The sequence below is a fragment of the Solanum stenotomum genome, chromosome 11 (assembly GCF_019186545.1).
Source record: "Solanum stenotomum isolate F172 chromosome 11, ASM1918654v1, whole genome shotgun sequence".
NCBI lineage: Eukaryota > Viridiplantae > Streptophyta > Magnoliopsida > Solanales > Solanaceae > Solanum > Solanum stenotomum.
The window spans coordinates 1897664-1913105 of record NC_064292.1 but is presented as its reverse complement, the minus strand read 5'-3'; the positions used below and the strand labels follow the sequence as shown (position 1 = coordinate 1913105).

The window sequence follows — 15442 nt, the reverse complement described above, 5'->3', positions numbered from 1 at the left end:
TTTCCAGCTTACATACTCGTACATTCCACGTACTGAGCCATTTGGCCTGCATCTTTTTATGATGCAGACACAGGTATTCAGGATCATCAACAGGAGATTCGTTGATACATCCAGGAGTTCCAGTTAGCTATGACAAGCCTCTTTGCTTCCGGAGTATTTCATTTACCTTTTAGTCGTATCAGTTGTTAGGAGGTCGTGGGTCTTGTCCCGGCTTCCATCTTTATCAGTTAGAGGCTTCATAGATAGACAATAGAGTTTCAGAAGTGTCTTCATTTATTTTGTTAAATGTTTTGAAGACTAAAGTTGCCTTTTATGGCGAGTTGTATATATATTCTATTATACAGAGTTTTCTTTTGAGTTAAAGATTTGTAAAGTTGAGTTTATAAACTCTTATTCAGTTTTAAGCTCTTGTATGCTTAAGTTAGTATTCCGCTTGGAGTCAGCCAGGATGAGGGTTCGCTTGGGGACCAGCAATGGTCTTCGAGTGCCGGCCACGTCCAGGGTGTAGTCTCGGGGCGTGACAGAAATAACTATGAAGAAGCTTGAAATTGGAAATAATCATTTTTGGAAGAATTCAGAATCTGGAAATTTGGCTAAGTATGGAAAAAAAAATGAGTTTTTGGTCAACTTCACACGGTCATAACTCCTAGCTCAGGATGACTTAGGTGTATTTCCATTTATGTTTGGAAATCCCTTGGAATGATCTTTCCAATGCTGCCGAGTTTGCTCGATTCCGAGTTCGTATGAGTGAGTTATGCCCTTTGGGAGTTGTGCTGTTGGCACAGGGAAGTCAGCCCGAATTTGTAAGGGTATTTTGGTCTTTACCCTAACCAATTCTTTTGGTTATATTAAGGGTTTAGACTGATTTTTAAATCAGTTTTCCCTTTTAAAAGTGAGAGTTAGGATTGTGAGTGAAGAGAGAAAGAAGAGGAGAAAGAGAAGAAGAAGCTAAGTTCGTCGAGATCGTCATGGTTTTCGTCGGGGATGATTCCTATTAAGTTATGTGGGATCATAGTGTTGGGTTGGTTCTTTCCCCCACACGCCAAACTCGTTTTAATTTCGAGAAAAGATTGGTTGTGTTTGTTGAATTCTTGTGGTTGTGTTGTTGAAGTTTCTTGTTGGTCTAGTACGTGTTCCGGTTGTGTTTTCGAGTTGAATCTCTTGTATGTTGAGGGGTTTTATGATTCTAAGTGTTTGGGGATGGAACCTTTGAAGTTAAGGAGGTTTAGAGTTGGAAAAACAAAGGAGAAAAGTCGGATTTTTGGGTAAAAGAAGGGTGGGGCGTCGTGCCAGCCAGTGCGCCCCAAAAGGGGTTCTGAACTTTCCCCCTTGGTTCGGCGCGCCTTGCAGAGCACCCAGCAAACCCCTCTGAACTTTGAGGGCTGGCTCCCCGCGCCTCTCAGAGCGCCAAGGACACCAAGTCTCCGCTTTCGTTCCCCACTTTTTCATACATGTTCCTTGGTGATGTACCTATGTTTTCTAGTTGTTTTCAACACTCTAAGGTACATCTAAACCTCACGAACTCATCCATAAACATGTGATCCTACACCTTGAATCCACAATCCAATTTGAGGAGAGTTAGGATCCAAGTCAAGTGAAGTTAAGAGTTAAAGCTTAGAAGTTAAGAAGCAAGTCAAAGCAAGTCTTTAAAGTTTTTTCAAGAGTCTTAATTGAACGTTTTAACTTCAGTTTAAGGCTCAAGTTTTAAGTGTAGAGTTTCAAGTTAAGTAAAGAGTATAGAGTTTCAAGTTAAGTCGAGAGTATAGAGTCAAGTTCATTTCTCAAAAGTTATTAGGGAACTATGTATTCCCAAAGAAGTTTATAAATGTTTTCACATTTGAGCAAAGAAGAAAAGGGAACATTGATTCCAAAAGAGCCTTTGGGCTAAGTTTTGAGTAATTATCTCAAACTAAAGAAAGAAGTTTGTTTTTAAAACATATGAGCAAAAGTATATTTTGGGAGTAGTATTGAGCACCGAATTGGGGACATGAGTTCATATTAACTCAACTCTCCATAAGAACCATGTAGCCAAACATGGGATTAACGGGTCATACTTTTTAGATGATCACGTAAGTTAAGCTAGTGGATCCACTAAGTTAAGTAAGGTCCTATATCACGGTAAGGTATAGGATGGTCCTTGGGCAACGTGAGGTAAAACGCTGTATCATCACTAAGGCTCATAGTGGTGGTTGTCGGTTAAAGAACCTCCCACAAAAGTTATATTACTTTTATATAAGTAAAGTTGAGTTTGATATCGTTTTATCCTTAATGAACTAAGTTGTTTACACTGTTTTACAAGCTTGATATATATTGCATGTGTCTTATTGCTTTATATTGAGTTCAGTTATTCATGAGTTGAATAGAGCCAAGGTAAGTGTTCCTTTGTACTCCTTTCAAGCTTAAGTTGTTGTTTAGCTTTCCAGCTCGCATACTCGTACATTCAATGTACTGATGCCAGTTGGCCTGCATCTTATTATGATGCAGACGCAGGTACCCAGGATCAACATCCAGCACACCGTTGATCCAGCTGAGCACTCCAGAGTCAGTGGTGAGCCTCCTTGCTTTCCGGAGGACTCTGTTATTTTGTGTTCCTAGTTTTGCTTTATTCGGATGTTGCGGGGTCTGTCCCAACATCCCTCTCGGTGTTATAGAGGCTTCATAGACAGTCAGTCAGTTAGTTTTGAGTCTCTCATCTATGTAAATATATTCTATTTTGAGACATGAGTTACCTTTTCGGCCAGATTTTTATCAGTTAGGTTGTTTTATGACCTTTTCATTGCATGGAGTATTCCGTTGAGTCAAGTTTTCCGCTGAGTTAAGTAAGCCAGGCCAAGGGTTCGCTTGGGCCAGCAATGGTCTTCGAGTGCCGGCCACGTCCCGAGGTGTAGGCTCGGGGCGTGACATGAAGTGAGACTAACATCTTATTGCTTGCACAGGGCGGAACATATGGAGTATGTATAAAATAACTTAGGGGCTAAACATTGGGTAACTAAACATTAGGGATGAGCTTGAGTGAGATATCATTAAGTAAATGGACTTTGTGCCTAACCCAGTCCAAAAAGCTAATCCAAGATCATATAAGGGTACCTTTAACCAATGTGGTAAACTAACAGCAACTGTTTTCGATCCTTTTGGTGGTTGTTAATCTATGTGCTCATCGTTACCATAGTCATGACCCAATATTCTCTTTCTTCTATATTGCCCAATTGCCTGAAAGTATTATAGTATTTAGAAGTAGAACGTATATAAAGAAGGTATCACTGTCCATTTTGCATCGTGATTGTCTTTGATTTTTGTCGATAATCCTTTCCAAGAGCAGGCTTCCTACCCCCAAAAGATGCAAATCATTGCATCCTAGTGAATACTACATGGCGAATACAAAAATTGATTCATAATAACAGCTGGAAAGGCATCATCAGGTCTAGTCACCTACAAGATAGTGTAAAACTAACATTCTATATCTCTCTCTTGAGATTACTAAGAAGCACTGAGAGGGTCCTCCTAACCTAGTGGAGGTTTACCATATAAATTCATAGAAGTATCAATAAGTTCATATTCCATCATACATTTCTTCTAAGTACATAAGATGTTGTTTGTGGCAAGTAAACTTTTTAAGGAGAGTGCTTTATCCAATGATATCATAATTCTGTTTCGAGCAGGATTATATAAGAAATTTGGAGCCATCCAAAACTTCTAAGGAAATTCTAATTCCTTTTCTAATAAAGAAATAACAATGTCTTCAATGCATTGTCAAGATGCTGTCTACTTTTTAGCAGCAATTAACACGAATTGTACATCCATCCAAATATCATTATGGAAGAAAAAAATCGCTGACACTACACTTCATCTAAATTCTCATTAGGATAGTTGCAGTATGAAGTTATTCTTATGTATTTATTACTTATTGTAGATCCTCGGGATGATCTAGGTGGCATGGATGTAGCACGAAAGGTTAGCAAACATCTTTCTTCTGATTAAACTTACAGTGTCCAAGATTTCAATCCATTTATATTGCCAAACTATTATGCTGATTAAAGCATTATCTTTCTTTTTTATCTGAACTTACCTGCAGTCTTACAGTATGCATAATTAAGACATAATGTTTCATCTGCTATATACTCACACACTGTAGAAAGTGTTTTCAGGAAGTATATTTTTTCTGTGATATTCTTATGCTGAATGTTATCCATTTATGAGTATGGGAATTTTAGCTTAATGGATGTCTTTGTTATAATTTTTCCTTATTTGGTGCTTGGGATGATAGTGCCTTTGGGGAGCAGAAAAGCAGTGATTTAGGCAGAATCATTTTCGCAGATTGTGATGGGAAGCATCTCTTATCCAACTTGATATAGCTAATACTTGGTTTCTCGGTACCTTTCATGAAACGTTCATAGTTCTAATTGGTTTGGTAAATTTTGAGAAGTTGAACATCCCTCATGACAACATTTTGTTTTGTTGTCTTCATAACAGGCTCTCATTCTTGCTCGGCTCCTTGGACGGCATTTAAACCTAGATAATATGAAGGTTCGGATACATGTCACCATGTCTCTTTGTTTTGTACTAATTCAATTAGTTTCAGAAACCTTGATGCATTTGCAATTCCCTTTTCAGATTGAAAGTTTGTATCCTGAAGAAATGGGACCAGATGCGATGCCTCTGGAAGACTTTCTAGTGAATGGCCTTCCCTTACTTGATCAGAAAATTGAAGATAGGATTAAACAAGCTTCTGCAAATGGGAATGTTCTGCGTTATGTTTGCTTGATTGATGATGCGAGGTAATTGTTTCATTTCATTTTGTAGTTTGCTCAATGGATAATGGCAACTGGATCATTTATTCTTATCATGTTCTGCAAGTCACTGTACCTCTAGACGCTTAAAGCAAAGCTTGCTCACTAATGGGAGTGTTATGGCAAGTTAAGGTACTGATGAGTGATGAGCATAACAATTACTACTAATTAAGACAAGTTTATCTTAGAAGATAGTCTCAATTCCTCTTAACAAATGCTTTAGAAAATTATGACAGCATTCACCCACTTGGACATATAAGTTTGAGAGCTATCTGCAAACCAGTTGTAAGTTCATCTGTTTTATATTAGTCATCTGATCAGCTGTTCACCTCTTGTTTCCACAACCAATTAAAAACGAGTTAGAAGAATAAATTTGTAATGGCATAGATAAGAAAAATTGATTATTGAAAACATTTCTGTGTACATGACATTAACATCTCACATTTTCAGATGTGAAGTTGGCATCCAACAAGTTCCAAAAGATTCTGCATTGGGAAGATTAAGAGGAAGTGATAATGTGGTATGCATTGTTCACTTTCACCTTCCATTTTGCTGTTTCTTTGGTCCGTCTTCTTCTTGTTCCATTACTTTGTTTTCCGTTGGGATTTTTCTTTTAACTGCTATGGAGGTTCAACCATATCATACACGTCGTCAATGTTTAAAGCCCTTTTGTGATGTCATTTAGTGTAGTGATTTATAACATCATGCTGTGATTTTAAAGAATTGCTCATCTTTTACCCATGCCTAGGGCTGATGCCTTACTTTGCTTTACTCTTTACGCATCATCTGGTGTCGCCCTGAAAAATTTTGTGCAGTTAAAGGTCTTTCATTCTACCTTAATCGTATAATGTATCCCTTGTACTTAGGAGGTCATACAATCAGTAAGACTAATGACTTACTTTTGTCGAAGAATGACTATGATGATTGAACGTCTGCAATTCGTTTGTCTGCAGGTGGAGATATACAGCCGTTGTTACAAGAAACAACCTTTGGTTATCCAAGGTGCTGGAGCAGGAAATGATACCACAGCAGCTGGTGTCCTAGCTGATATCCTTGACATTCAAGATTTATTCCCTTAACTGAGTATTTATTATACACTGAGATACAAACATTCGATCCTCAAAGGACGAAAAATCGACTCTTCTTGTCCCTCTGTTTCCAGATTGGAGATTGAAATCAGGCTAAGGAAGCTCACACATTTTTTGAAAAATTTCTCGATATACGAGAGTGCCTCGTCAGTTTACAGTAGATTATTACGCAATTTCTCTTGTGCATAACGTCTCAAATGGAACAGTTCAAATTGAGTCATTTGCCTCAGTGCTGGACTAGTTTTTAGGATTTCACTTCAGCTTATAATCTGTTTCGTTGTAATGACCATTTTCTTTATAATCTGAAAAACAGCTGATATTTCTATTTTTCCCTTCTTTTTTTTGTTGAAGTTAATCATCAATTGGGACATGGACCCAGATAAAAACCATAATGACATTAATATCTCTCAATTATTGAGAAAAAATTATGAAAAGAGAAAAATCAAATAGGCAACTTGACCTATTCTTAGGACTATTAATTTCATTTTATGAGAAGAGAAAAGAATTTTAAATATGATGTTGGCCTTTTCCTTTCTTCGACCGTCAACTATACAAAAACAACGCCAGCGATGTAATGAATAACGTACAGTTCCCTCTATCTTATTATGGAGCCCCNCCCCCCCCCCCCCCCTAACACTACCCTTCCTCTCTTGCTTCAATTATTGAATTGCAAAAGTGATGAATAGTCAAAGAAATCAGACTGGCAGACTCCAATTACAAGTAAGACCACTAGCAAAAGAAAGAGAGAGAAATCATTCTTGATTACATATCACTCTTAGCTCTTAGCATTCAACAGGTAAAATACAGTTGTTAGTAATTGAAGTTTGAACATTTATCTTCTTAAAATCATTTTGTGTTTCCTTGCAGATTTCAGAAATGGAGGTAGTTGGTGGTGCATTTCTCTCTTCAGCTTTGAATGTTCTCTTTGATAGGCTTGCTCCTCACGGTGATCTGCTCAACATGTTTCGGAAGCATAAGGACCATGTTAAGCTCTTAAAGAAGCTGGAGGACATTTTGCTTGGTCTTCAGATTGTGCTAAGTGATGCAGAGAATAAGCAAGCATCAAATCGACATGTGAGCCAATGGTTTAATAAGCTCCAGAGTGCTGTGGATGGCGCTGAAAACTTGATAGAAGAAGTCAATTATGAAGCTTTGAGGCTTAAGGTGGAAGGCCAGCATCAAAATCTTGCAGAAGTAAGTGACCTCAACCTGTGCTTGAGTGATGATTTCTTTCGTAACATAAAGGATAAATTGGAAGAAACCATTGAAACATTGGAGGTGTTGGAAAAGCAAATTGGTCGCCTTGGCTTAAAGGATCATTTTGGTTCAACTAAACAAGAAACAAGAACACCTTCAACTTCTTTGGTTGATGATTCTGATATCTTTGGTAGGCAGAATGATATAGAGGATTTGATTGATCGTTTAGTATCTGAAGATGCAAGTGGAAAAAAGCTGACTGTAGTTCCTATTGTTGGAATGGGCGGCCTGGGTAAGACAACACTTGCTAAAGCCGTTTACAATGATGAGAGAGTGCAGAAACATTTTGTTTTGAAAGCTTGGTTTTGTGTTTCTGAGGCATATGATGCTTTCAGAATTACAAAAGGGTTACTTCAAGAAATTGGCTCATTTGACTTGAAGGCTGATGACAATCTTAATCAGCTACAAGTCAAATTGAAGGAAACCTTAAAGGGAAAGAAATTTCTTATTGTTCTGGATGATGTGTGGAATGACAACTACAATGAGTGGGATGACTTCAGAAATGTTTTTGTACAAGGACGTATGGGAAGTAAGATTATTGTGACGACACGTAAAGAGAGTGTTGCCTTGATGATGGGAAATGAGCAAATTAGCATGGACAATTTGTCTACTGAAGCTTCTTGGTCTTTATTTAAAAGACATGCATTTGAAAACATGGATCCTATGGGATATCCGGAACTTGAAGAGGTCGGAATACAAATTGCAGCTGAGTGCAAAGGACTGCCCTTAGCTCTGAAGACGCTCGCTGGCATGTTACGCTCCAAATCAGAGGTTGAAGAGTGGAAACGTATTTTGAGAAGTGAAATATGGGAGCTGCCACACAATGACATATTACCAGCGTTGATGTTGAGCTACAATGATCTTCCTGCACATTTAAAGCGATGTTTTTCCTATTATGCAATATTTCCTAAAGATTATCCATTTAGGAAAGAACAAGTTATTCATCTGTGGATTGCCAATGGTCTTATATTGCAGGAGGATAAAATAATTGAAGATTCAGGCAACCAATACTTTCTGGAGTTGAGATCAAGATCATTATTCGAAAGGGTCCCAAATCTTTCTGAAGGCAACAAAGAGAATTTATTCTTAATGCATGACCTTGTCAACGATTTAGCCCAAATTGCATCTTCAAAACTTTGTATCAGGTTGGAAGAGAGCCAAGGATCTCATATGTTGGAAAAAAGTCGGCACTTATCTTATTCCATGGGAAAAGATGGGGACTTTGAGAAATTGAGACCCCTCTACAAATTGGAGCAGCTGAGGACATTGCTTCCGATACATATTGATCTCAATAATTTTTATTACTATCTAAGCAAGAGGGTGCAGCATAACATACTGCCAAGGCTAAGATCCTTGAGGGTACTATCGTTGTCTCAGTACAAGATTAAGGAGTTGCCGGATGACTTGTTTGTTAAATTAAAGCTCCTCAGATTTTTGGACCTTTCTGAAACTTGTATTGAAAAGTTGCCTAATTCCATTTGTGTGTTGTACAACTTAGAGACACTTCTCCTGTCATCTTGTGCTGATCTTGAGGAGCTACCGCTGCAGATGGAGAAGTTGATTAACTTGCGTCATCTTGACATAAGCAACACATGTCGCTTGAAGATGCCTCTACATCTGAGCAAGTTGAAAAGCCTCCAAGTGCTAGTGGGAGCCAAGTTTCTTCTCGGTGGTTCGAGAATGGAAGATTTGGGTGAAGTAGAGAACTTGTATGGATCTGTATCAGTTTTGGAGTTGGAAAATGTGGTTGCTAGAAGGGAAGCTGTGAAGGCAAAGATGAGCGAGAAGAATCACGTTGACAAGTTGTCATTGGTGTGGAGTATAAGTAGTAGCACCGACAATTCACAAACTGAAAGAGACATACTTGATGCCCTACACCCACACACAAACATAAAAGAGGTCGAAATCACCGGATATAGAGGGACAAAATTTCCAAATTGGCTAGCTGATCCTTTGTTTCTTAAGCTAGTGAAATTGTCTATTAGCAACTGCAAGGTCTGTGATTCCTTGCCAGCACTAGGAGTACTCCCTTGTTTGAAATTCCTGTCCATTAGAGGGATGCATCGAATAACAGAGGTGACGGAAGAATTCTATGGCAGTTTGTCCTCCAAAAAGCCTTTTAATGCTCTTGAGAAGCTTGAATTTGAAGATATGTTGGAGTGGAAGCAATGGCACGTACTAGGAAATGGAGATTTCCCTATACTTGAGAACCTTTTAATTATAAATTGCCCTGAACTCAGTTTGGAGACACCCATCCAACTTTCAAGTTTAAAAAGTTTTAAAGTTATTGGTTGTCCAAAGGTTGGAGTTCTTTTTGATGATGCTCAACTGTTTACCTCCCAACTTGAGGGAATGAAGCATATTGAGGAATTAGATATTAGTGATTGTAACTCTCTTACCTCCTTACCTTTTAGCATACTGCCCACTACCTTGAAGAGAATATGCATATCTGGTTGCCCGAAATTGAAATTGGATCCGCCAGTTGGTGAGATGAGTATGTTTCTCGAGGATTTGACACTGGAAGAATGTGATTGTATATCACCTGAGTTGCTCCCAACAGCACGCAAATTGAGTGTAGAATATTGCCACAACCTTACTAGGTTTTCGATTCCTATTGCCACTGAAAGTCTCACTATTTTGAGATGTGAGAATGTTGAAAAACTTTCAGTGGCATATGGGGGGACCCAGATGACGTATTTGCGTATTGTCGGCTGTTGGAAGCTGAAGTGGCTGCCAGAACATATGCAGGAACTCCTTCCATCTCTTAAGGAACTGCTTCTGTGGGATTGCCCAGAAATAGAGTCCTTTCCTGAAGGAGGATTGCCCTTCAATTTACAACTACTTGAGATCTGGAATTGCGAGAAACTGGTGAATGGCCGAAAGGAGTGGTGTTTACAGAGACTCCCCTGTCTCATAGAGTTATTCATTGTACATGATGGCAGTGACGAAGAGATTGTTGGTGGTGAGAATTGGGAGTTGCCGTCCTCTATTCAAACACTTACTATATCCAATCTGAAAACATTAAGCAGCCAACTTCTCAAAAGCCTCACCTCTCTTTCTGAGCTACATTTAGATGGCCATGATGAGCTCCATTCACTAGGTCTTTGGCACCTCACTTCGCTTCAAAGTCTACACATCGGGAATTTCCATAATCTCCAATCACTTTCCGAGTCAGCACTGCCCTCCCCCCTCTCTCAGCTGACCATCATCAGTTGCCCTAAGCTCCAATCCCTTCCAGTAAAAGGGATGCCCTCTACCCTCTCTAAACTAGTTATTGACAACTGTCCATTGCTCAGACCACTACTAGAATTTGATAAGGGGGAATACTGGCCAGATATTGCTCTAATTCCCGTCATATATATTGATGATAAATACCAGTAATGATTAAAACGAATGGCTCTCCAACAGATGTAAGTTATTCTTTTCCACCAGAAGCTTTTTATTTCTGTTTACTTCACTTTACTTTTTGGCTAATTCTTTTCCTTTTTAAAATTTCGTTGAGCAGTCTATTTCTCAAAAGAGTCCGGAATATTTTTCGCCATCATGAAAGTTGTTCCGCATTTTTCGTCTCTTCTACAAAGATAAAAGGGTCCAAGAAAAGCAACCTCATTTTTTGTCTCTTCTATAGAGATAAAGGGTCCAAGAAATGCAACCTCACTTTCTCAATCAGGTAGCCAAATTTAAAGAAATTGAAAACGACTTTGAATATCTACTACCATTGTTGACGTCATGTTGTACCACAATGATTTCAAGTTTGATGCGACTGCATTATTACATTAGTTTTTTTTTTTTTTTTTGTTTTGATATTCAAAGATCCAGAATGTTACATCAGTTTTTCTGGTTCTGATATTCAGAGAATTTTGTAGATTAGAAAGTTTTCCTTCAAATTATGTCCATTACTCAACCTCGAACGACACTCAGAGCTGGCGGAAAGTCAAGAAAGTATCTCCTGCTCGGGATGAATTCAAGGTTAGATAACAAAATAATGATTTACTCGTGTTTCAGTTACGAAGATGCTTATTTTGTAGTAATAGTTTGCACTCTCATAAAACAGCCAAATAGATTTCCTTCATTTGCACCCTCATCAGTCATCAATCAGCGAAACAGAGAAATCGACAGTTTCAAAATTCTCTGGAACTTATTCCGAGCTTCACGCCTTCAATTCTGATGACACCCATGACACAGAAGACATCAACAGAGTAGAAGAATTCAACCCAACACCCATTTCAACCCAAGTTTTCGTTTCCTGCTTCACCTGATGAGAAGAAGTTTACGGGTGAGAAAGTTACAAAGGTACAAATATCTTCTTCTATCTTTTGTTTTACACATCTTCTGATTGAGTTATAAGACATGCCTCGCTTCTATACAAGATGATAAATTGTAAAATGCCTTTATGAAGTGTTTGCTAAGTTGATGTCACCTAATTCAGATTTCACTGTATTAATTTCTGACCCAAGTTTATGCATATGTTTGGTCTAACGTTGAAAAGGAAAAACGTCAAATGAGATGGGTATGCAAAATTATCATATATTTTTTTCTAAACTTATGTTGAGAAAATTGTTATAAGTTCTTGTCTGGATTCGTTTGAATGTAATTCACTAACATGTTCATCTGGTAATGATGGCTTTGTTTTGATGCAAAATGTCTATGTTGTCCATACTATTAGAAATTTAGAATATATCTTTGGTTTTCCTTAAGGGGTTTTGTCTCACCTTGCAGCGTTTGAGGTTTCATTTCTTGTGTTGTCTAGAACAATCCTATATCAAGAAGTACATATTAACTTGTTAGTGGAAGAATTAAAAAAGATATTTCTGTTTATTGGTTGTAAAGTTTTTGTCTTCTTGGCAAGTGTCTACTCTAGAACTATTATGATTTGTTCTAGCAAAATCAACTCTTACAAACAGCTTTACTGAAAACGAATAGCACAGAATGAAAAATGTATGGCTGCCTCCTGCTTGGGGAAAAATTGATTATTGAAAACACTTTCTGTATTGGGAAGATTAAGAAAAATGTATGACATTAACATCTCTCATTTTCAGATGTGAAGTTGGCATCCAAAAAGTTCCAAAAGATTCTGCATTGGGAAGATTAAGAGGAAGTGATAACGTGGTATGCATTGTGCACTTTCACCTCCATTTTGCTGATTCTTTGGTCCCTCTTCTTCTTGTTCCATTACTTTGTTTTCTGTTAGGAATTTTCTTCCAACTGCTATGGAGGTTCAACCATATCATACGCGTCGTCAATGTTTAAAGCCTTTTGTGATGTCATTTAGTGTAGTGATGTATAACATCATGCTGTGATTTTAAAGAATTGCTTATCTTTTACCCATGCCAAGGCTGTTGCCTTACTTTGTCTTTACTCTTTACGCATCATCTGGTGTCACCCAGAAAAAAATTGTGCAGTTAAGGTCTTTGATTCTACCTTAATCGTAAAATGTATCCCTTGTACTTAGGAGGTCATACTAGCAGTAATATTAATGACTCGCTTTTGTCGAAGAATGACTATGATGATTGAACGCCTGCAATTCGTTTGTCTGCAGGTGGAGATATATAGTCGTTGTTACGAGAAACAACCTTTGGTTATCCAAGGTGCTGGAGCAGGAAATGATACCACAGCAGCTGGTGTCCTAGCTGATATCCTTGACATTCAAGATTTATTCCCTTAACTGAGTATTATACCCTGAGATACAAACATTCGATCCTCAAAGGACGAAAAATCGACTCTTCTTGTCCCTCTGTTTCCAGATTGGAGATTGAAATCAGGCTAAGGAAGCTCATGCATTTTTTGAAAAATTTATCGATACACAAGAGTGCCTCGTTAGTTTACAGTAGATTATTACGCAATTTCTCTCATGCATAACCGTCTCAAATGGAACAGTTCAAACTGAGTCATTTGCCTCAGGGCTGGACTAGTTTTTAGGATTTCACTTCAGCTTATAATCAATTTCCTTGTAATTGCAAGAAACTGGTGAATGGCCGAAAGGAATGGCATTTACAGAGACTCCCCTGTTTCAACTTTTTAGCGATCGAACATGATGGGAGTGACGAAGAGATTGTTGGTGTTGAGAATTGGGAGTTGCCTTCCTCTATTCAAAGACTTACCATATACAATCTGAAAACATTAAGCAGCCAACATCTCAAAAGCCTCACCTCTCTTCAATATCTATGTATTATGGGTAATTTACCTCAAATTCAGTCAATGATGGAAGGACAGCTTCCCTCCTCTCTTTCTGAGCTACATTTAGATGGCGATGATGAGCTCTATTCACTAGGTCTTTGCCACCTCACTTCGCTTCAAAGTCTACACACCGTGAATTGCCGTAATCTCCAATCACTTTCCAAATCAGCACTGCCCTCCTCCCTCTCTGAGCTGGAGATCTCCCATTAAAAGGGATGCCCTCTTCCCTCTCTAAACTAGATATTCGCGACTGCCCATTGCTCAAACCACTACTAGAATTTAACAAGGGGGGATACTGGCCAAATATTGCTCAAATTCCCATCATATTTATCAATGGAAAATGCATGTGATGATTAAAACAATTGACTCTCCAACCGATGTAAGTTATTCTTTTCCCTCATAAGCTTTTTATTTTTGGTTTACTTCACTTTGCTTTTTAGTTAATTCTTTTCCATTTTTAAACCTTGTTGAGCAGTGTGGAGTGTCTATTGCTCAAACCATAAATGTTGATTGGGAGAACCTTTAATGATTAAAACAAGTGGGGCTCCGATAGATGTAAGTTTTTCTATTTCATTAAGTATCTTTTGATTTTTGGTTACTTCTCTTTGCTTGTTTCTTGATTCTTTTTTTACATTATAGGATAAAGATATGTTTTACTCCTCATGATATGCAGATATGTTGCAGAGATGAAGTCTCTATGAGAGTGGTAAGATATCATTTAAAGCATATGGCAATCTAGCTCGGCAAGGTGAGATAACAAAATAATGATTTACTTGTGTTTCAGTTACCAAGATGCTTATTTAATAGTAATACTTTGCATTCTCATAAATCAGCCAAATAGATTTCCTTCATTGGCACCCTCATCAGTCATCAATAAGCAAAACAGGGAATTCAACAGGTTCAAAATTCTCTGGAACCCATTCCGAGCTTCACGCCTTCAGTTCTGATGACAACCAAGACACAAAAGACATCAACAGAGTAGAAGAACTCAACCCAACACCCCCAAGTTTTCAATTCCTGCCTCACCTGATGAGAAGAAGTTTGCGGGCGAGAAAGTTACAAAGGTTCTTCTTTCTTCCTCACCACGACGCATATATTGGTTTTGCCCCACCTTGCATCTCAATGATGTCGGAGTATATCGGTTTTCTACTGGTATTCAGATACTTAAAGTGGGAAATTGCTTTTGAAAATATTGTTTTCATTGTTCGAAAGTTGTTTAACATATGATTGGCATCTGTTGATTCAAATATTTATTTTTCTGCTGATCTTCTTCTATCTTTAGTACATGTCTTCTGATTAGGTTATAATACATGCCTCAATTCTATAGAAGATGCTAAATTTTCAAATCCTCTTATGAAGTGTTTGCTAAGTTGATGTCACCTAATTCACATTTCACTGAATTAATTTCTGACCCAAGTTTATGCATATGTTTGGTCTAATGTTGGAAAGGAAAAACGTCGAATGATCAACATGTTCTAAAAAAGCTAGGCAAAACAATATATTTTTCTGTTTAATTCCTAGCTTTTAAAGGATGTTCTATGCGGAACTGAGTTCATTATTTATTTTGTTAGTAGAAGCCAGAAGCTGATATGATGGATGAACTAGAGAGGAGGGAGGGCGAAACATCATCCTCCTGCCTCCAATGTGGAATTTGACTATGAATTGCCTGATGGAAAAGTTATTAACTTTGGTGCTGAGAGGTTCCGTTGCCCAGAGGTCCTCTTCCAGCCAACGATCCTTCCTGTGCGTTGATCGTGGATAAGACACTTAGAAGAAGAAAAGATGACACGAAGATGGTTAGCTGCAAGATGACTGACATAAATTTCTTTTTAGGAGGAAAATGGAATCTATCTTGAAGAATCCGGGATGAAGACATAGACCCACAGTGTAAAAGAGGTAAGAGAGTTTCATCTACAATGTTAACAAAAAATTTGATAGGTAAAGGAGGCAGACAAAAAAGCTAAACATCTTTTTATATGCAATAGCAAATGATTATCGTCAGTGGTTATCTTGCTTGTTATAAACATTAGGAGCATTCGATGGTAAGATGCCATATATCTTGGTATTTAACAGGTACCCTGGGGTATGTAATGAGTGAGGTTGAGGATGGAAAGCCACTCAGCCAAGTCGTTA

At 38.0% G+C, this 15442-nt stretch overlaps 2 protein-coding genes, 1 long non-coding RNA gene and 1 pseudogene across 3 annotated transcripts in view; 3 read left to right on the top strand and 1 right to left on the bottom strand.

Annotated features, from left to right (window-relative positions):
- LOC125844249 (putative disease resistance RPP13-like protein 1) overlaps positions 1–6199 on the top strand; it is a 117107-nt gene extending 110908 nt beyond the window's left edge. Inside the window, exon 8 of the mRNA XM_049523526.1 lies at positions 5741–6199. Coding sequence (XP_049379483.1) covers positions 5741–5866 — 126 coding nt within the window. The 3' untranslated portion in view covers positions 5867–6199. The remainder of the gene's footprint in view (positions 1–5740) is intronic.
- LOC125844280 (uncharacterized) overlaps positions 1–8319 on the bottom strand; it is a 65838-nt gene extending 57519 nt beyond the window's left edge. The window contains exon 1 of the long non-coding RNA XR_007444135.1: positions 8231–8319. This is a non-coding gene — a long non-coding RNA (uncharacterized LOC125844280). The remainder of the gene's footprint in view (positions 1–8230) is intronic.
- LOC125844265 (uncharacterized) overlaps positions 1–15442 on the top strand; it is an 86370-nt gene that overhangs the window by 69107 nt on the left and 1821 nt on the right. The window lies entirely within an intron of this gene.
- Positions 6586–13659, top strand: LOC125844258 (putative disease resistance protein At3g14460; annotated as a pseudogene).